The following is a 24,086-nucleotide window of genomic DNA, read 5'->3' as shown; positions in this document are numbered from 1 at the left end:
GTTAAATGATCAATTTTTATCTTAGCTATTAAGCATTGATATTTCGCTATATTTTCTCTGATTAGTTCATATCTGGCTCTTTACCTATTACCGTTGATTATCGTATCTTAGTGAGTGTACCGCGTGAGCGATCTTACATCGCTGCGTGGTCCCGCTCGTCGTTCATTTGACATTGGAGTATTGTGCCGTATCGCATAACATCTTTTTCATTATTTTCGTCCCTAATATCGCTGATCGTAGTTGTCCGTAGTCTCTTTGGTTTGTCGTATGTTGCATATTAACTTTCTTGAATATTATTTGCCTTATCTTGAATTATCTTTTATCGTACCGCGTATTATCTTTCTTTCTTCTCGCGCTTACCGCAAACTAGAGACTACGCATTATCTGTTAGTACCTATATTTTATAATAATTTTCTACTTGACCTGTTGCCTTGAATTTATCTTGTAATTCATAAGTCCCTGTCTTTGCATATTTCTGATAATTCTGGTAATGTGATAACTATTACAATTTTTGTATCTCGCATGTGTTTTATAATCGCTTAGCATATTTTATGGTTTACCTGCTTAATGCTTAATTTAAGTACCGTATATCTTTTCTGTTCTGCATATTCATTATAAAACCGTATTAATCATTACCTTGAATCATAGTATCGCGAGCTTACGCATATTTCCCGCTTATTCGGAAAACGTTCCGTTATTTGTTAAATCTCTCGCTTAACTTTCCTCTGGCTGTACATATTGTTAATTATCGCATTTATCGTAATTGTATCTCAATCTCTTCAGCTACTTGCTGGTTATTAAATTTATCGCTTCTTAATCAATGTATTCGATACTATTTCTGCTTTACCTGTTTCTTATTTTGTCTATTGGATTCGACCCCTCCCCTCTACCATTATCTTGTCTATACTGAGCAAGCTGTGCAAAACCGTCGTAGAACCTGACCTTACCTTTACCTATTACCTATTACCTTCACCCTTACCTTATCTTTTTCTCTAAATATCTATTCTCTTTGACGCATGTGCGTCTGGCGCCCAACAATCATATCTTTCTTTTATCGTATCTCTTTCTATGTCTAATTATTCAGGTTAGTGACTGCGCCGTAGGGTGACCAATTATCTCATTTGTTCGTTCAACCCTCGCGAGAAATTTTATCGTGTTACAAAATGGCGCCCAAAGTGGGGCCACGATAGTAACGAAAATAATTGTCGGTCACAATATATATCTATTTTATTTAGAGGGGTTTACTTTCGGAGTTGGCTAGGGTAAGGGTTTGACTTTACAATGATATAAATATAAATTACATTAACGCTGGGCGTAAAATACTTGATTCTCGTTGGGATATTCGCGATTTACCCACGCGACATCCAATCCATGCAGGGTCCACGGCCATGGACTTCCGCCGAACCCTGACTTTCTTTTTCCCGCAATAATCGATTGCTCTCGCGACTCTCGTTTCAAACGCTCGCTTATCACTCTCACATCTCACTCTCTCCTCCTCGCTCGTTTCGCGCATATATATACAGGGTGTCCCTAAATTGCCTTCCACGGACTAGCCAGCATGATACCTCGTTGAAATCCAACCGAGAATTTCTTTTCCGGAAGCTCGTCCGACGCATAGTTTTTGAATTATAAGCGATAGCGCTAGGCCAATCAGAATGCACCATTTCATCTGGATTTGCCGCCACGGAAATTGCTGTTTTGTTCGCCTGGGTGAATTATTATTATTCGTTTACGAATTAAATATCGGCACCTCCCCTCTCTCGCTGCTGTACCCCTTATGCTTGAGGATGCGCTTCTGTTTACACACACAAGTGTGCGCCCATGGATGTGCGGCCGGCAGCGTGTGCCGCGGCAACAATACCGAGGTCAGCGCCCGAAAAGGGGTACAGCAGTGAGAGAGGGGAGGTGCCGATATTTAATTCGTAAACGAATAATGATAATTCACCCAGACGAACAAAACAGCAATTTCCGTGGCGGCAAATCTAGATGAAATGGTGCACTCTGATTGGCCTAACGCTATCGCTTATAATTCAAAAACTATGCGTCGGACGAGCTTCCGGAAAAGAAATTCTCGGTTAGATTTTAACGAGGTATCATGCTGGCTAGTCCGTGGGAGGCAATTTAGGGACACCCTGTATAACTCCTCCCTCGGTTTCTCGAACCTTCTAGAGACTTCTAGACTATTCTAGCTTTACACATGGCCGCTTCCGCTTCCGGCTCCCTCACGCCGTCTCTCGTACATACGTTTCAAAACCTTCGCGTGGCAAATTCGGTTTCGATTTAATTTTTCTTTAACAGAATATTCCCGGTAGGTATCGCTAACCGAAAAATAATCAAATAAATATCCTGATAATGTACTCATGACTCATAAGAGATAAAGAATTGATATTCAATCGAATCACTAATTAAAAGTTTGACTTTTTCTTTATATTCAATTTCTTTAATTCATTTCCGAATTCAACATACGTATTCATTACTATTTATGTGTTTTGTCTTTCCATTCATTACCTTGTTATATTACCGACTTAAATTCAGATCATATTCTCCTATCCAAATCTTGGTTCTCATCCATGTTAAATGTAATGAATAATAAATTTTCTCGGGAACTTGGACAGAATTGATCAGATTCAATTTATCAAAATTTGCAACGTTTCGTTGGTTTTATTTATTTTCCAACTTCATCAGGCAAGTTTTGAGGTTAAATCGTCGTTAAACGTTAAACGACGATTTAACCTCAAAACTTGCCTGATGAAGTTGGAAAATAAATAAAACCAACGAAACGTTGCAAATTTTGATAAATTGAATCTGATCAATTCTGTCCAAGTTCCCGAGAAAATTTATTATTCATATTCTCCTATATTCATACGTTTATGTAAAATGGAAATCTACAGTAGGGGGAGCTCTTCGTTTGTAAGCTAGGTTTCAAGGTAAGTTAACGCAAGACAATTGGTCTATGAGGGCCAATCTCTGGGTGCTGACAGGACGTTTTGTCTATTCACATTCTATGAGTGGAGGATGTTGAGGAATGCTTACAAATTTCTTGTCTCACGTTCTCCGTGTTTGGTATGCATATGAACCTTTTCAAATTATTGTCTAAAATGTGTTGCCGGAGTTCATCATTTCGAATATGACATTCAGTATCCTGTATACAAGGTAATGTGAAAATACATGCCGTTCAAATATATGTACGCTGCTTAGAATTGCGTAGCTGCGAGTTGGTTTTGCTTGTTAACTGATGGCATGATGCATGAGAATTATAAATGTAGTCATGCTGTACAGTATGATGGTAACTGCAGGGTTGATATAGATCTAAGAACTTATGGTAAACCATGTAAGACGCTGTTACGGTGATTGCACGTCGGTAATTAGTGGCGCGGAAAAGATGCAGCTGCGATTACAGGCTGAAACCTAACAAACCTACGTTCTGTGGCCAAAAAAAGGATTAAATCGAAAAAAGCAAATATATGAAAAAAGAAGAATAATGCACATCAGGAAAAAAAACAAAAATTAAAAAAAGCAAAAATTTGAAAAAAAAATGTAAAAAAGTAGTTACCAAAACTTTCCACATCCATGTCGTTAGCTCTGGTTAAATCTAAAGGAAAGTCTCGAAAATTCTCATACGGGTTCAGTATTTTATATCCGCTTGAATGGGTCGAGTAGAAAGCTGCTAATTCGTCCTCTCTCTTGAAAAGAGGCACCATGTAATCTTGGCCCGGGGCGCCAGTTGTGCTAAATCCAGCACTTATCCTATTTGCGCGTTTGTTAAGTTTTATTAGAATCGGAGACAGATATCTGGGTATCTTTTTTTCTGAGTGAAGTCCCAATATTGATAATTGCTTTTTATTCAATTTGTCTACCCATTTTCATTCAATAGACCTATCGGAATTGGACTGACCATTGTTACGTGGGGGTGAGGGTGTACTGAGCGGTGGTAGTTAATGATTAATTGAATAATCAAGCTCCCACGTAACGACAATGAATAATTATTAAAACTAAGAGAAGACCTACCTTTCGATAGCCGGTAATTTGTAGGATCGTGTTGCTACAGTCCTGTACAGGTCTGTGAGGTTTATTTAAATTGTTGAGGCAATTTTATAATAAAGAAAGTGGGAAGAAGGTCGTTCAAAATAAATGTTTAATATGATTTAACTGGTAAAAGATGAAGTATATTCTGTTTCTATTTGGTTATTGAAATGTCTGGTAACAATCAATGGTGATGATGATATATGAGCCGAAAATAACAATTTATAAAGTGTTCAAGTTCATACAAATCGTGTGTTATAATATTCTAAAGGATATTATTATTTGGTACCAGGAACATCTTCTCTGAACGATGGTTAACTAGCTGGTCGTGATTATTGGATTGTATCTCTCTTTTTAGATTATCTTGAATCAATATATATATATATATATATTATGGTTAAGTCTTATTCGTTAATTCTTGGAAACAATAAGTACGATTTAATTAGGGGTAGTGAAGCTAGCCACCAATTCTAGACTTGATTTTGAATGAAAATTACTGAAGTAGATTTTGATTATAAAGGTGAAACAAGAGTTCGTTTAATTTCGAAGATTAACACTCGGATTGACTTAGCTTTAGGTGAATCGGTCGACGAGATTGAGAGCCGTCGGATCGTGTCGGTCTGCGTCGGTAGAATGCTGGACCAGGGGCCTCACCTCAAGTTTGGAAGAGTTGATCAATCGAACGGTGTTGAACGTCGGTCACTTAGTCTTTTAGATTTGGAATTATATTTAAGATTACCTGATTCGATTGAATCAGGGCCGAACTCAATTTAATTATGGAAAATGGAATATCATAAAAATGTCTATTCACAGAAAAGATGTAAACGTAGAAGAAAGTGAGTCTCTTGCAGCTAATAGAATAACTGAATGCTCGAATTTGACGAATTAGCGCGAGACTTTAGGCCGGTCACAACTAAGATTTTCCGAACGCTACTATTGCTCGAGAGGGCTAATCCGGGTTTACGTCCACGCACTTCGCGACTTGACAGACGTAAGACATGGCTGCTTGGGCCAGAGGGTATTAATAGGGAAAAATCTGCAGTTGCAACAAGTTGCAACAGTAATTAGCCAATTAAGTGCGGGGGCGACCTCCCGGTGTCCAAATCTACACGGTCAGCGTTAGTTCGCGCCATTCGACGGTGTTCCGACGATTCTCAATTTCGTAACTTATACGTACAAGATGTTAACAGAAGGTATCTTAAGATAATTCTCACGCATTCATCCACACATCTTAACAAATAATCTATTTTAATTTGGTGGTTCCAAAGGTAGTGGTTTATCCTAATTATTGATGATAATTTTGACTTAAAAAGAGAGATATTCCCGGGCTGAGCGCCGCTGTTACTAGGTCAGTAATTTTATAGCGCAATTCCTGGTGTCAGCAAATAAGATACAATGTCAGCGGATGCCGAGGACTGTACGTGACCTTATTAGAATATGAGATTGTAATGAAATAATTAAAGAAATGAAATGAAATGGAATTTTGAAAAAGGTACGCCAAGGCAGTACGTCGGGGCGTAACACCATCAAGGGGTAATAGACATTGCTTAGACGAAATCAAGGGTCACTTTCTCCAATATTTTTTAAGAAAAAAATTAATATTTTGTAATTCTGTTTTTCAGACATGTTAATATAAGTCTTAAATTACAAGAATTTTTTTTCAAACATTTCAAAACAAAATAGCGCTGGAGTGGCTGACGAGAGAAGACTTTTTTTTCTTCAATCATCTCCACGGGAGAAAATCATTTTAAAGGAAGATGCCAAAATCTAGCGAAGTGTGTAGGATTTCAGAAATATTAATTTTCACAGAAACCGCGTTCGTTTTGAAAGGAAAAGTTTTTTTCTTATGAAAAATATCGGTCATAAATCAATCCTAAAATCGTTAAATTTCGAAGAATCGAAAAAAATATCCCACGTACTTCATTAAGAAATGTCATTGTGAAGCTTCAGTTGGAGTCGATCAGTCAACAATTCAAGGTGCTAGTTGGTCGCCCACCTTGAAAAACATAGTTTTGGGAAAGACAGTTTTGAAGTTTTGAGTACTAAAATGTTAAGGAAATTTATTGTTTACTTTTTAGGATGTACTGACTACACATTCTCAACCAAAAGTGAATCTAATCGACAGTATTGAATACTTTATGGTAAGATAAAAATCAGAAAAACATCAACAATCAGAAAGACGATAAAAAAATCAAATTTGAATAAGAATAATGTCCGAAAGGTATTAATAAATTATTTAAATGAAACGTTGCTCAACAAATTTTTAGAAAATGTTTTTTTTTTCACGAATTCGTTAATTTTTCTGAATACACACAAATTTCTAAAGAATTTTCTCATCATCTTGAATTTTTAAATTTTGAAAAATGGAGGAAAAATCGCGAATTTTGGATACGTTCCCGTAAAAACGTTGTACATTACAATCAAGAAGTTTCCAGGGCACTGAACAAATAGTTTCGTAAAAACAGCCTTTACAAATAATAATTTTTTCACCCAGTATTCAATATTGTTGACGAGACGCATTTTTGGTTGAGAATATATAACCAGTACATCCTTAATCTGCAATGTCTGGGCCATATCAATTGGCCTTCCGAATAGACATTTTTCTGTTCCTCATCCTCTCTTGATGAAATAGTTTCTCTACGGGCTTCTCTTGACTCTTCAGTGAGGGAGCGCTCAGATTGCGCAATACGCGTGGCGTCAGCTTCATAGTAAAAGTTACAACAGTCAAATCCAATTGTTGTACCAAGTTGACTCATGACTTATATTATTCCCTTATAATTATCATTGAAATGAATGACTGTAAGGCCCACAGCAATATGGATGACAGTTTTGCCACTGGAAACAGGTTTTGAAGCCATTGACTATATCATCAGTATAAAACTTTCGTTCGAGTTCTGAGTAAACTTCGTAAATTGGCTGCGTTTCCTGCTTCAAAAGCTTCATTCGGCATTGCTGGATCATCCTCGTAATTAATTTTCTCTCCTCCGATTGCCTTTCGCACTTGCCAAGCACACCATGATCTTGGGCCCTCTAGGCATAGATGGTGTTGAGGCTTCTCATTACTTGGAATTTTATGATAAAGCGTAGTGCAAATAGCTTTTTTTATCTTCATTATAATAACAGTTTCTACGTATAGCCAATCCGTACTAAATAGTCAGTTCATCAATCATCTTGCCTATTAATTTACCTCTGCCTTTCAATTTTTTATTCTTCGCTACATTTCGGAGCAGAGTGCTATTCTTTTCTGAACTTGATCAGTACACTCTTTTTTTATTTATACTTGGATTTTTCTCAACAACAGCTTTAAAGGTCCTATACCGCCACCATCCCCCACATAATTGAGATCAGTAACGCAATTTTTTTCACTTACACGAAGAAACATCTCGAATCCACTGGCAACTGCCGACTTTACAGCCGACTCCTCATGATTCGCTACGTAAAATGTTTCATGGAATTTCTAGAATTGAATATACGTAGCTGTATCTTGCAACACGAATTGGCAAAAACGCGACAGCAAAACACGAGATCGTAATTCGGATAAATGGGTGCCTATCTACCTCACTAAATTCTAAGAATTATCATTACGTATACTCGTATTATTCGGCACCAGGAACATTATTTTCTATTTTACCACCTTACCTTGGCCACGTGACCGGATAGCTCGCGGTATATATTGGCACTGGGGCATGATGATCGTTCAAGACTTCCGGCAATTGAAGTTGAGCAAATTTCTTTGGAAGAGGATCGGGGTGGACTTGGATGAAATCACACAGAATGTAAATTGTCACCGTACCTTGTTTATTATTTTAATCTTTGGTCCTCCAAACTTCCCCACTCTCACACTCTACGCTTCTTTCCACTTTCTTTCTTTTGCACTGAGCACGTGATTTTCACTACTATACTGTAGGACGAAGACTGCCCTGCTGCCGCGCCGTGGACACAGATCGGCGCGGCGTGTCAACAGCTCAGCTACGCGAATCCTTGCCTGTCATGGCTGTTCGGCGCGCGTATTTAAAGCCAGATTGAGCTCGACTAGGTTCTTAAAACTCTATGAAGAGGCAAGTCAAGTTGACCTCGCCAAAATCTTTCACACTTTTCCGGATCATGCATGCTTTACAGGATTCACTTTTAACCAAAACATCAACCACTTTTTCAGTGTACCACCCTATAAGAGAAACAATCTCAAAAAGTGATGAAAATCCTCTTTTGCGCCAGAACCTATCAACTGAGTGACCCCGTTGTTTTGACCTTTCTTAACAGACACTCTCTTTGCGTTCGCAGCAGCATTTTTCATCAAGAAAGGACACACAGATTCAGACGCCTTGCAAGTAGTTTTGATAATTTCATCGTAGCTTGTTTTGAAATACTGGTGATGGTAAATCCACGATTGCGCAAAATTGTTTTTATCCCAAATATGTATACCAATGCCCAACAAACGCATTAGAAAAATTGTTCGTCTGTTTATTTTATAAGCCCTGTTATTAATTTATTGACAGCTGTTTATGTATACAGGAGTAAAATCATCACAATTTGCAAAAATTTTGAAGCCTAAGCCTTGTATACTTTCTTCAGTAAATTTTACTGATTTGTGGCACACTAAAACAGCAGATAATGCGGAGCAAACTATTGAAAAGCTCAGTATGCGATAGTCAAAAGTACTATAGTAATCAACGTCATAAGTTTTTTTCGATACCTTCAATTTGTTTGACGCCGTGCTGACGCTCGACGCTCTAGCGTATATCGATTTTGAACATTGCAGCCTTGAATAGTTTTTTTAGAGACTTTATTTTTACCGTCTCTCATTCCTTTGCGTGACTGATATTGAATTCCACTCATTTCAATAACAAATTATGATACAAACACTAACGAAATCACTACACTACGATTGACTACTTTAGAAAAATAATACTCTCGGGCAGTCAATAACTCGTTATTAGCCGCCAGATAAACACAAAATTTGAAGAACGAACATTTGATGTTCGCTCTCAAGTTACCGGCAAATTGGCATCGCACCCTCATTCGAAAAATCAACTTTTTGGAAACTTAAAAAATTTCACCTCACACACAGACTTTTGGGTATCAATTTAAATAATTAATAAATCATTTAAGTCAATAATAAAAAGGTAGAAAAAGTAAATAATAATACAAGGTCGTAAGAAGAACTAAACTAGCAAATTAAACTAGTCACAATTTCTTTTTTATCCAACGAACTTTCTACAATAACTTCAAATTGACAAGTACTAATAGCCATACCCCAATACATATATAATACGTGTAGACCGCATGTGATTGCATCATGTATACATATAACAGACTTGGATTGACCGTGTAAAAAGTGGGATATACACATGGCAGGAACATTTTTCTGATTTGACCAAAAATTGAAGTCGAAAAATCTTACCTTGTTGTTCAATCTTGCCGTCATTAGGGTCAGACCAAGAGCGAAACGCAATCGCAAACCAATCTCCGGGCATGGGTGCGGTGATGTTCTGCACCTGTTGTGTTCCATCGCTCGTAAAGAACAAGCTATGATGAGGAAATCGCGCCTCCAGGAGATTCTCCGGAACTTTGGATTTGTCAGGATTTACGAACGGAATGCTGCCAGGCTTGATGTGGACAGTAATGTTCTGGGGTGTGCATCGGAAAATGCCACCAGTCTTGACTTCATTCGCATGAAACCTGACGAGCAAACCACCGGAAACAGTTATTAGAATTGCATATACAAATTGATACAGCTTATGAGCTTATTTAACTCAGGGCTGTTGACTACAACTACACCAGCTGAAGTATTGAATTGCCAACTAGTGTTTAAGATCGTTTCGGTGGATATGTGAAATTGACACTTCAAATTAAAAATACACAAAAAATTGTAAGTGTGCTTACTCATCCCGAACGAGTTTGGAAGTGCTCCACTATTTTCAAAAATAGTCCAGTCGAATCAATACTGAAAAATCTATTCCAATAGTTTAAGGGGGGGGGGGGGGGGGCAACCTTACTAAGCGTCTCATTTCGGAAAACAATTCACTGCTGATGTTTTAGCCGATAGTTCTGAAACTGAAGATGAAAAAAACCGCATCTTAAAAGTACGAACGCCATATTCTCCACGACACGAATTCCTTTTGTAACTACATACTTAGGACTAATAGTTCTGTGTCGATAGTTATTTAGTCGCCGAAATTTGCAGTATGTTGCACACATGATACTCCCTGGTATTTGTATTTTGTTGCCGTCACAAATGTGAAAAAATAATGTGCCGACTCCAGAATCCAGAATGCTACACCCAGAGTTTGTTACTGTAGCAATGCACCGAAGTTCGTGGGCAGGTACCATCCAATTATTGGTGAAAAAATTTAAAACTCTTGTGGGTAACCACCCCGGTATAGCTATCAGAGCGATACACACGGCTATGCGAGCCACACGAGTAACTGACCTTACTATAGTTTTCAGTTATAGGCGCAGAAACCAGCAACTTTGACCGGCGTCCAGAAATTGTCAAGTCAATTCCCGTATATTGATTGGAAAATGTGTTATTGATTGGAAATATTTCAGTGGGTGAAAGGAAAATTTTCAGAATGGATTTTAGAGAAATGGGAAGGCTTCTTTGAATGTAAGTCACGTAATTATAAATCGCCGTTGCATTAAATCGAAGTCAGTTGTCGGACCTAATCTGTAACTCTTGACACAACCGGTGTCACTCTATCCCATTGCCTTCGGCACCCCCGACTTCATCTTGTGCATGATCATCTGACCCTCGGTAGAAATTGCCTATTTCCGCCCATTGTTGCACCATGTACAATTACATATCGATGAATGTTAACACTTGCTTCAATAATGCATTCACTGAGTCGTACTGAATATGGCATAGATGCTATAGGAATCCGTCGTTCAGCTTCCATACCCATACCGCATCGTTCGTGCAAGTGGACAACGTCAAGCTCTGATATTCCGCTCTTGTAGCAGCACAACAGTACTGTTGTAAACAAAGACCCGATCATAGCTAGACGAACTAGAAATCTGGCAGTCACAAGCACTCCTTTATCTTAGTGTAATAATTTAGTTGGGAAAACCAAGCATTATTATTATTATACAATCGATAGGGTGGTTACAATTTTTATCTAATAAACTTTCCCAAAATTTATCTGACTTTTCCTGCCAAAAGATTCAGAATTACTTGACCTTTTTACAGGTAATGTGGAGCCGTTTTTACAACTTCATAAAATTTATAGAAATTATACACCTCTAATACATAAATTTGGATTCAAGAACAAATAATATTGCTTCGTTTTACAAAAATATTCATTGCCATAACATGATGTTGATTTTAATATTGCCGCAGATAATACATAAAAGTCAAAACACAACAACTTGTACTTTGTCCACTACTTTGCATATTAAACAATGAACATGTCATGCATATATATATATATATATATATATTAAAGTAACGAAATCACAAGAAGAAACACTACAGACTAAATAAGTATAATAACTTAACACTGCCCAGCAAACACATCTTGGACCATTGTCAAAACGTGTATACGGATAATTGACAAAATGATTTTACATTGATACAACGTCACAATCTTATAATTTTTTGTACTCAGCATAGCCAAGATAAACTCATTGTATATTATAAATATATGTTTTTCACAGTAAGAGTACCTGAACTTATTATGTTAAGTATAATGTTAATATCATATTCTCAGAATATTTTCATGTCTGACGCCGCTAGGATGTACCCAGCACGACTCATCAATACGTATCCGTTACGATTTGAGTTATCAAAACTGTTATGTAAAAGTAGTTTTGGATTTTTAACTTCTTGACATGTGATGACAATGTCATGTAAAATTATTCATATTATGGATACATTATTTATTCTTTCAAAATTCGCAGACTTCGTGACATAATGGCTAGGGAAACCAAATGATATGCGATGAGTGTAATGCCAATACGAAAAAGTAATATATGGTTGTTTGAGTTTGATCTTGCCGATTTACGCAAATTTTACACGTAAATTTCACTGGACATGTAGTGAACATTCTCGCGGCCTTTCGAATACACATCGGATTATAAAATCGTTCAATCGGAATACGTTGGTACAGCTTCATTTATACTTCAGAACGATTTTAAATTATTATTAGTGAAAATTTGAATGATAAATGATCTCACACGAACTGGTAGAGTGGCGGTATTCAAGGCAGCTAACGATAATTGAAGTATTGAAGAAATAAAGGATAAAATCAAGTCAGGGAAAATTAACAGCTCAATCAGTCGATTATACCGGGACAATCTCTTGAAACTATACATATAATGCGCATGCGCGAGTTTTATCGGCTGCTCGGGCAGGCTGGCCACTCCGAGTTTCAGCTGTCAAACTCTGTTTCTGGCGGCGTTGTAGTTCATACGAATTTTTGAGGTTAGAATCTTAAACAGTCGAGGTAGTGACTCGGAAAGTTGATGCTAATGCTCTTTGAAAATTGGCTTTATTCGACTAAAATGAGAAATCTGTTTAAATGTTGGGTGCTTGGAAGAAACGCAGCAGGTAGGTGCGAACACTTTATTTCATCATTTTTATTATTTCGTACATTAGAAATAACAATGGAATTTTTATCTATCAACAGGTAATACGGCCAAAATAATTACATCTCTGATATTCACTGTTATCTGCCCATTCAATTTGTCAGACGTACAAAGATCATCGCCACTTTCAAGCAACTAAGCAACTTTCTCACTTTTTTGTGATTTCAGGCGGTAATATTGAATTTTATCACTTTCGAAAATGAGACATTAAACCGAGCGTTCAAGAAATTTGAATATCTCACTATCTGTAACGGAACTGTGAATCTTTTTTTTCCTGAAAATCATTCAACAAAATTTACGAATAGTCGATAGTCAATGTATTTTTTCCGATTAACAAATTATTGCTACTACTATTTAAAATTTCCGAATGATTATCAGAATTTATTTCGGAAATTTTCAATGATGTTCGATTAAATAAATGAAGGGAACCTAATACTCAAATTGAAAATTCAAGTAATATTAGATTTATTAAAATGATTTCTGTATTTCATGTTAGTGCGGTTCGAAACAAAGAAGATCTGATCGAAAGCGTAAAACTCAGGAATGTAGATCATATCCTGTGACACAAGTTGAAAATCAACTTTCTCAAGACGGGCGTTAACGTCACAATTAGCTTCAAGGACAATCATGTTTTAGAGTAATGTCAATTTTAAAGTAATGTAAAGATAGTGTCCCTTGTTCCATTAAAATAAATGCATATCTAATTGTAAACGAAGTTTATGAAGATTTTTTTCCAAATAATGTAATTCGATACAATATCTTGTTCATAGTTCTTCTAACATCAACTTCCAACAAGGATATTGGAAAGAGTCCCTTTGTTGCTGAAACCATTATAAAATTCTTGGTTTTCAATTCGTGCTATTGAATAACTCAGTGTTTCAGGTTCCATTTTCAATCTCAAAATGGGATTTTTTTTGCTCCAGATAATTCTAACATGAAATGCAGAAATAATTGCGGTACATGGAGATTCACAAGCTTTCAGTCTTAGCGTAGGACCCTATAAAGAGTGTAAAATTGAATTTGGTTTCAAGTTATCGTGCAACTAGCTAGCCAGATGACACCGTCAACTAGGTTAAATTTAAAGACATTTTTAACTGAACTTATTTAACAGTTCTAGATTTAGATTGATTCAGTTTCCCTAGCAAAATTCAACCCTACAATCTAATTGAGGACTTGAAAAACTATTTATCTGAATTCAATGCCAAAGAGAGTAAAAGTAAGCTTCAAAATAAGATACCAAATCAAATAGTATAAAGTTTGAAAAACAATGCTGATCAATAATAATGCTTAAATTACAATGGTGCACAGAATGATTCCTCGGTAGAATGAATTGGCAGCAACGGTTAAGTAACAAACTTATCGCTATTGGCTCGATCAAAGAAAATGATGGGATATTCAGCCATTATGATCTGTAGTATATCCCGCTCTTCAATTTTGCCTCAACTGATGTTAAGAAGGTGGCGATGGCCTGATAAAATTGACTCTGGCACCTGATGTCTGACGGAACAACCAGGTTCGATGGTTCTAATGATTGCACCGCTCGAGAAACCAGGATCCTTGCCACCTAAACATTTTGACCATCAGGTAAGGCATAATTTTCCTCGTGTTAATTAAAGTTTAAACTTCGAGCCTGCTGAAAAAAAAACAAATTTTATTATTGAATCCATGTTAAAATATTGTCATTGTCAAAGATCACGTAATTGGAAATTTACTTACATGCTTCTATGCCTGACAAATTTGGTCCCGCTTTGACAATGAATTATTTCGTACCTGAAAATATTAAAAACTATTATTATCAAACAGGATCTTTCGGTATTTTTGAAAGCAAAAAAAAGGCAGCACTTTTTGAAAGGCAACCAATGGCCAGACGAGGGGTGATCAGAAGAGTGGAGATTGGTCTCCCAGTGTTATCGGACGATTGTCTTGTAAGTTATTGTTTTGTTTCCTAGTTTTTCATTAATAGCATGATTTACACTTCAATATTAACTGTTGTTCTTTTCCTCTTTTTATTCTTGGATATCTGGTGAACCCTCTTTGTTAACGGAACATTGATTGTTGTACAATGGAGCTGCAAAAACTTTGTCAACTAATCGATGATGTCGGCGAGGGTTTTTGTGAGTATTGCGTCGGGTACGTTTTCTGTTAATTGCTACTCTTTGTCCTCCTAAGATTCGTGTTTAAGATGAATAATTTCTTTATTCCTTGTTACTCATTTCTTTTATTTATTTCATGTTCATCGGCACTAATTACTGACTTCTGGAGCACTGCACCGTAACGAATCTACTCTGGAAATACCTTCTACTGGGTCTCAACCATTCATTTATTTTTAATTTTATGTAAATAAAAAATCTGTTCACAGTAAACATTGTTTTTACTTACCTACCTCCGTTTGTCCAGACTCCCACTTGTTAATGACATTTCACGTTGAATTTCAGATTTCTTCTTTCAATAAATAACACCCAATTTCTGTATCATTTGATATTTGCTTTTCCGTTAAATTCTTTATTGTGTCGGTTGAATATCTTCCGAAATCAACCACGGTATTGCTGAACGATACTATTCTTCTTAGACAATTCACGCTACGTAAAAATAAACAGCAGCATAACCTCAATCCATGGCTTTACGGGCGAGAGAATTACAGCTTTTGTTTCATTTTGTGTACGTTGGCGCCTTGCTCAGCAGATGAAAACATCACCGCGGCGCGATTTCACTGACCAATGAGATTAAATTATTTGGCGCATGCGCGTTATATGTATAGTTTCAAGAGATTGTCCCGGTATGTATTGTAACGTTGTTCGGATCGTTCGATCTATGACAAGACAGTGGACGAACGAAGACTTGGTTGACGTGACAACGATCGATAGATTGATTGAACAGTTGAGTTTGGGAGATGAAAGAGGCGTGACGTTTGAGTCTAGAATCGGATTTTTAAATAAATATTCTACCGCCCACTTTTCTCAGCCTCTTTTCTTTAAAACGTTACATTTAGTGTCAAATGTGTTACAACGAACTCTTTATTTTTTTTCATTATTAAGTGGTGTTGAAAAAATTTAGATCATTTGTGATTACTTTTAATCATGTCTTATCGTAAGACACGAGCTTCGTCCGAGAACCAGAAAGCGATGAACCTGACCGTATTCACCACTTCGAGAAGAACTCCGAAAAATGATTGAGGACAATTCTGTTCATTGGAAACGGAATTGAATCGATTCAGAGAATCAGCAATTGCGGCGGCTTTAGAAGCAGCTTCAACTACAGCTCGAGAAATTACAACTCAAGCTGCTCAAGAAATTGCAATAATTGCGTCAAGAGAAGCTGCAAAAGAAACTGCTCATCGCATCCTGGCAGAGATTAATTCATCAAGGACTCAAACTGCAGATATTGTTTCTTCTATTAATCTTAATTCTCCTATCACTCCGAATCCTTCTGCTTCTCAGGTAACTTGTCAAACTATTATTCATGATGAGAGCAATTCTGCTGCTCCTGTTTTACCTCTCTCAAACGCAGTTTCCTCTGATCAATCGAGTTCGGGCTCTCGTCAATCATCAAACTATCTTAAACCCGATACTTTTGATGGAAATAGCTTGTGGGATCAATATTTTAAACAATTCGATATGATTGCAATTTTCAATAAATTTTCTATTGAAGAAAATGCTATGGTTCTTGCATCCTCACTCAGAGGTTCCGCTCGAACTGTTCTGGACAGCCTTGATTCAAAAGAATTAAAAGATTTTCTGAAGTTGAAGAAAGCTCTCGATTTCAGTTTTGGTGCTATCCAATTTTCAAATCTGTCTTTTAACGAATTTAGCGCAAGAAAACAGAAATTTGACAAGGATCTCGAAATTTTTGCGACCGATTTGAAACGTTTAGTTCTTCTGGCTTTTCCTGAATCGAACAACGAAACTCGTGACAAAATTGCTTGCGTTCATTTCATTTCCGGGATCGCAAATTTCAGCACTCGTCGAATTCTCAAGAATTGAGAATAATTCTTCTCTTAAAGTTGCTCTGATTCGAGCATAGGAAATACACGCGATTAATCTCCTTGAAAAAAATTCATATTTCGAATCGAAAAACAAAGAGTTTTCCCAGAATTACTTGGAAAAAAATTCTCACAAAACGAACTCTGATCTCAATGTTTCCAACACTTCGAACGAAACCAACGACGTTAATTTTTCATCTTATCGAAATGCAAGGAAACGAAATCCTCCTGAGTGTTGGTTTTATGGCAAAATTCGCCATTTTAAACGTTGTTGTAGAAACGTTCCTTCTTCTTCCCAGATTACTAGAAATAACTCTCAAATTATTATCTCAAAAAACTAGAGAAAGGCGAGTCGAAAAACGTATCGACTCGACTAATACAAACTCAAGAAGTTTTCTCCTGTATCAACGAATCTAATTTAAATTTAAATTTGACTTTGTCCGGAAGAATTGCAAACAAATCGTGTGAGATGATAATAGATACTGGTTCGGAGATCACGATCGCTAATGTGGACATTTTTGCAAATTTGTTTCACTTATTTAGAAAAGTACCCAAGCGGTTAAAAATATTAACTGTTTCTCGGGAAAGTTTTCCTTACGAAACCATTCGCTCTACGAAAATTCAAGTCGGAAACCTTTCAGTCGAATTAGATGTTGTTTTCACTAAGATTAAGGGGTTAGGTGGGTTTCAAAAGCTCAAAATAGGTACATTTTTATGAATTTTTTTTTACTTAATCAACAGAATATTTCATTCCATCAATTTAACACATAAAAGATACATATTTTATAAATAGTTTGTGAAATTTTCATTGAAAAATATTGAAAATTAAGGCGTGGACACGTCGTCTGCTATGACCCCTCAAAAAAAAGTTCTCTCGGCGTAGTCAGGATAACTCATGACAGATTCATCTGAAATGCAAAAACCAAAAATTTTCTTTTAGTAGATGTTTAAAACTCGTACTTGGACGAAGGAAAAAAAAAAAAAACAAAAATTACATTTTTGGCGGCGTTGCAAACAAAAAACCCTTATTTTGAGTAAAATTTGCACCCTTCATGGCCGTGAAAAATTACTTGGAATAGAAAAAAAAAAAATTCCTTCGTTCAAGTACGAGATAATGTTATTTTGAAGAAGTGTGCAAAATTTGAAAGAGATCGGTTCATAAGTTTCCGAGAAATCGTGACTACCGATTTCAAAAATGTAGTTTCGAGAAAAACGCGATTGAAGATTTACATTCAAATAACATGTAAATAATTGTACTTACACCGTATAATGATGCAAACCCATGTTTTTTCCACGTGCCATCACCTGACACGGTAACATCTGTCGTATCTTCAACATTATTTTCATCACACGTTAATTTTTTTTCTTGATTTGCAGCAGACAACAAAATTAATTCGGCAACAGTTATGACGCACTCATGTATTTTATCAACATAAAAATTGTACGTTGATGCATTCAAGAATGAGGAACTTATATCCATCAAACCACAGAATTTTTTACATCCGGCAAGTCCTAAGCCTAGTATTCGCATCACAAAAATATACGAACAATAGCTAAGCAGCTGCCTCGATATATCTGCCTCCATATAACCGCGTCACGCTCGGTTATAGCCTGATGGGTGAAACATCCAAAGGCTATATCTCTTAGAATATGACTCGGATCGTTTTGAAATTTTAAAGGAATATTCTTAACATATTTAATTATACGATAAGCAAAAAAAAAAAAATTCGATTTTTTGAAATTTTGAAACCCACCTAACCCCTTAAAGGAGATTGTCTTCTTAGATTAGATTTTCTTCAAAAATCTGATTGGCTGGATGGATTTAAAATGTCTGTTGAAACAAAAGTTTTTTCATGGAGATTTTGAACGTATTCTGTCAGTGCAACAAACCTTCTCTAGTAATATCCTTGACAAAGATAAAATTCCCGAACATCTCTTAACAATTTTCGAAGCTTCTCTGAATTTTTTTTCCAGAGAAAAAATTGCTCAGTTTCGAGACTTTATCATTTCTTTCAAATCTAGTTGCGCAAGGGATTCAAAAGATTTAGGACGTTGCAGTATTATCAAACATAAAATTGATATCGGAGAAGCTAAACCTTTCAAATTGTCACCTCATCGTATTCCGACTCAATATCGAGAATCAGCTGTCAAACTATTGGGAGAAATGATCGAACAAGGTGTAACGGAACCCAGCAATATTCCTTTTTCTTCCCCTCCCGTATTCATCCCAAAGAAAGACAAATCTATTTGATTTTTTATCGATTATCGTTTCCTCAACAATATTACGAAGAAAGATTGTTACCCAGTACCTTGAATTGACGAAATTCTTGATACGGTAGCTGGTGCTGTCTGGTTTTCAGTCGTTGATTTAAAAAGTGGATATTGGCAGGTCGAAATTGAAGATTCAGATAAAGAAAAAACTGCTTTTACCTTTGGAAACGAATTGTGGCAATTCAGGGTTTTGCCTTTCGGTTTGTGCAACACTCCTTCTAATTTTGTCCGATTAATGAATATTGTCCTCAAAGATTTAACTTGGAAAAGACCGTAGACCGATAAGTATATCGAATCGGCCCCAGAAGGGTATAAGGTTCATTATTTCAGGGAATGTTGGTACTATCGAGGTACTTTTATTCTGCAAGTTTCGGAGCTCTATCCATTACTGTTTCTGAATAAATCGAAAAATACTGAAAATCAGGAAAAATTGTTATTCTCAGAAACTTATGAATCGATTGATCTGAATACCGGATATGTTTTGGGGGGCGATAGTAGCTTCTGGGAAAAAAAAATAAGAGCTATATCGGTTTATAGGATCCTTAAAAAAAAACTAGTTTTTTTCTTTAATTTTCATTTTTAACCATGCTACGATTACGGTACATTCATGAAACTATTTTTTCTGAATTACTCATTCAATTTTCGATGAAATTATGACTGTTTCGAGTTTTTTAGAAACGGTACGCCATATTGAAATAAATAAAAATTCGATTTTTCATTAAAAAATCGATTTTCTCAAATATTTTCACCCTCGAAATCACAAAAAACGGAGCTTATTCAATTACTGTACTAGTGCAAACAACAGGAAACATTGGAAACACTCCTGAGAAATCAACTGTTCTTTATTTAATGACTACAATATTGATATTCAATTATAAACTATAATCAAATATATTAATTATATTAGTCTGTAGATGGTAAAAGTCTATTTCTGAACCCGTGACCAGTCCTCCTCGCTATCTTCATCAATTACGGTAGTAATATTGTCTTTATTGAATAACGTATTAAGTATCGAAGCTGGTCTAGGTATTTTAGCCAAATATCGTCCGTGCGCTAAGTAAAAAATTATTGCAGCAACGTGTGAACAGCAACCGATTGTCCTTAGTCCATTAGCACATTCACAGCAATATCTTGATATTCCACTCCATCCAATTGTATTTGGTTTATATTCAACAAAACATCTGTAAACCTTTCTTCCAATATGACGTGATCATACTTGAGCCTTCAATATATTGGTTTTATCTCTGACAAACTGAATAGTTATGTTATCTGATTCATCCATCATCTCTGCTAAGTATGATATTGCTTGTTTATATTAATAAGAATCCGTAAATAAAAATTTCAAGTCTTTTTCGGTCATTTCTAGAAAATCTATTAAATCACAGGATAGAATTGTCTCAAATGGAAGTTTTTTTCGCTGCCAACCATTTTTATCTACTTCATCAGCTAATGTATTATCAGTGTGATTTCGAGATTTGATCATTTCAACAATTTCATCTGAATTCTCTACATCAGAAGTAACACGTTTGTTGAACTAATCGTGAAGAAATGATGCGATTCTATAAAAAATAACCGGCTCTTGGTAATATTTTGTTGTCGAATTTTTGGTCGAGTAGATGATATTTTTGTTTCAGCTTTCCATGTGTTGCTTCGACTACCCAATGAATTTTTGTGACATATCTTGACGCATTAGATTCAGTAGTTGTTAAACGATTTCGTTTGCCTTTTAACGCCGGCATCAACACTTGATAACCTTTTTCTTCCAAGTGCGCCTGAACGTCACGAAATCCTCGATCAACAACAAAAACCTCACCAGGTTCCAATAAATTGCAAATACTATTAGAAGTATCGATAATGTCTTTCATTATAATGGCGTCACGCATGTTGGCGTGATAGGGCCCCAACATATCTACTATGTATCCATTTGTTGTACAAATAGTATATGGTTTACATAACGCTACTTTTTTCTGTCCAGAGAAAGACTTTCTTTGATATGTGTTATTTGAGCTCTTTTGATGACGCGCATATGTCCCATCGCAAATCAAAAAGAGCTTATCACTGAGATCGGCGTACAAACTTTTTAATAGTGGTGATGAATTATTTTCAATGAGATCATTTCGGGACATAGATCGATAACCAAAGTAACGAGGTAATAAATCTTTTTCGAATGATTGTTTCACTTGTTCACAATACTTTGAAACCAACTTTTCATTTTCCAATTGTAAAGTCGCTGACATCAATCAGTTTGAGTTTCCAGTACGTAGCTTAAATAAAAATACAATGAGAGCTTGAGTGACCGTACGAGAATCTGTATTCCTCATACTTATTAATAAATCACGCAACTCGATTATGTTTTCGCGTCTTAATCCAGTAAATATGGAGAGTTGTTCATCGGGTATACGAAAATCACCCATTTTATCAATCAGTGTAGAGTCACATTCAACAGCCAACCCATTTATCATTTTTGTTAACTCTGGCGATCTTAAAATACTTCAATTAGAATAAACTTGCAATAAATGCAAATTCTCAGTATGAAAGCGTTGTTTTATAAGATGATCGCTGCAGCATCGATTTCCGTCCGGAATGAAAGTTCTTTTCTTGATAAAGCATTGAATACGAGCATTTTGAGGAACGACTACTAGATTTTTATTTGAAGCAGAACATACAAAACAATATCTGTGAGTCACAACAGTTCTTTCTAACAACTCACTCGAATCTGAAGGTAACTCATCTTCCAAAAATGTTTTCGGTTCCTCGTCGTCAAGTTTCGTTTTCTTATACTTTTTTACCCGGCAATAAAAACACAAAACATCACCAACTACAACCGGACGCTCGAACATAGTTGAAAACTCTTCAGCATCTTCATCGGATTGTACATATTTTGGAGCACCCGGTACTTTTTTTTATGAATTTTAAGCAAATGCAACACTTTGGATTATTAGTTTTAGATGTAGACGTGTTTTCACTTAAATAATAATATCGTTGAATGGATTTTATTATTAAGTACAGTAAAAAGTATAAACAATACTTGCTTAGAATGTCAATAGTAAATAATTTTGAGTTTAGATACAGATCTAGTGGATTTTCATCAAAACAAAAAACAGTGTTACCAATTGATTACAGTGCCATCTTATGAATGCTAAATGAACTGATAGATGAGCGGGAACGTTTGAATTCTTTAAAACGTAATCAAATTATATAAAGGATAGTACTTGATACTGATTTATTCATCACAGTGTAAATAAGGTTTACAATAAAGGTTAAGTTCATTAAATAAAGAACAATTGATTTCTTATGAGTGTTTCTAATGTTTCCTGTTGTTTGCACCAGTACAGTAATCGAACAAGCTCCGTTTTTTGTCATTTCAAGGGTGAAAATATTTGAGAAAATCGAATTTTTAATGAAAAATCGAATTTTTATTTATTTCAATATGGCGTACCGTTTTTAATTACCAAAGGAGAGCTCCAAACTTTCAATGTTGGTTGCCCTTTAGAACGAATTGCTATAGATATCCTTGGACCTCTTCCTAAATCAACCAATGGAAACAAATATCTTCTCGTCGTCGTGGATTATTTTACCAAATGACCTGAAGCGATTCCTCTACCCAACTTTCAAGCCACTACGGTCGCAGAAGCTCTCATCAGTCACGTTATTTCTGGTATTGGTGTTCCTCTGGAAATACATTCAGACCAGGGTAGAAATTTTGAATCAGACGTTTTTTAAGAAACATTAAAACTCTTAGGAATCAAAAAGACCAGAACAACTCCTTTACATCCGCAATTAAATGGTTTAGTTGAACGTTTGAACAGCACTATCCTTTAATATTTGTCGAAATTTGTTTCGGATAACCAAAAGGATCGGGATAGATGGATCCCTGTTTTCCTTTTGGTATATCGTTTATCTAAACACCAAACAACTGAATTCTCTCCAGCGATGATGATGTTGGGAAGAAAACTCAAACTTCCTCTAAATTTTTTTTTCGGAAATTCTCCATCGAACAATGAGACTCACAATATTCCTGGGTTCTTCGTTCAGCTTAAAAATGAAATGAATTCGGTACATGAGAAGGTTCGAAATAATTTAATTTTGAAAAGTGACAAAGCCAAAGCAAGATTCGATTGGAAATCATACATGATTTCTTTCTCTTATGGACAAAAGTTCGGCTTTATTGTCCCCGTAAAATCATAGGCAAATGCCTGAAATTACAATCGAACTGGGAAGGGCTATTCATTGTGAGAACAAAAATAAACGATTTCGTCTTTCGTATTCAGAAAGGTTCCCGAGGAAAATTTAAGAGCGTTCATATCGATCGGTTCATTCCATATGAGGAATAGTTTGAAATTTTGAATTCGAGAAGAAAGAAATACTGTGGTGCCAGTTCAGTGAGCATTGATGCCGGAAAGTGATGGAAGATTGCTTGGCTGGAGTCTTGAACACTAATTCGGAATACACTGGGGAGGTGTAGAATTAGCGTTCTGAAAGGATTTCCGGAGAATCTGAAAGTGGATGCCGTTTAGCTTATCAGGCCTGATAAGAGTTCGGTAATTGCTTGAAGGTGGCTGTCTTGGAAATGCGGGTAGTCTATTCCTTTAATCCAAAAAAAAAACATGTTTTATTATAATTAATTCTGATTGCAGGAATATTCTAAAATCCTGGAAAAGAGCCCGAAAAATTAAAAAAAAAAAATTTTTGAAAATAAAAAGAAAAAAAAATCTTTCCTTGAGGGCATCGATGTCGGATTACTTCGGGTTAACTGATTCTCGTTTTGGTGTGGTTATTTGCGTTGACTCAAAAAAAAAAAAAAAAAAATTGAAAGGTTTGTGAAAGGATATTTATGAAAGGATAAAAAAAAACATTGTTTGGTTCTCAGGTTATCTGTGTGCCCTGAAAGACCCCCTTCTTTTCCTGATCCCTGCCAATAAAGGATGATCTTCATTTCTGTTTGTTAAACCAACAAGGACGATTCTTGGATGAGGAGCGGTGCTGCATCGCTTTGAAGAGGAAAAGAAGAGAACACTGATGAATTTTCATGTTTTTGAATGAAATATTTGAGCATGGACTTGAGACATAGACTGTACATTTTAGAGTAGGAATTCGTTTTGTTTTAATTAGCTTTTGAAATGTACACACTGTCCTTCCTAGGTTTTTTAGTCATGCAATGGTTTTCCCTCGGGACTTGGGTGAATGCCAGGACAGTGTAACGAGGTCGGGTTTAAACTTGGATGGACCA

The 24,086-nt window shown here is 36.0% G+C and overlaps 1 protein-coding gene across 1 annotated transcript in view; it reads right to left on the bottom strand.

The window, feature by feature from the left end:
- The window catches only part of LOC124179507 (transmembrane protein 8B-like), a 380,831-nt gene that overhangs the window by 123,338 nt on the left and 233,407 nt on the right, over positions 1–24,086 (bottom strand). Inside the window, exon 3 of the mRNA XM_046563978.1 lies at positions 9,425–9,702. Coding sequence (XP_046419934.1) covers positions 9,425–9,702 — 278 coding nt within the window. The remainder of the gene's footprint in view (positions 1–9,424; positions 9,703–24,086) is intronic.

This window comes from Neodiprion fabricii, chromosome 4 (genome assembly GCF_021155785.1).
Source record: "Neodiprion fabricii isolate iyNeoFabr1 chromosome 4, iyNeoFabr1.1, whole genome shotgun sequence".
Taxonomy (NCBI): Eukaryota; Metazoa; Arthropoda; class Insecta; order Hymenoptera; family Diprionidae; genus Neodiprion; species Neodiprion fabricii.
This window is presented reverse-complemented; position numbering and strand designations above follow the sequence as displayed.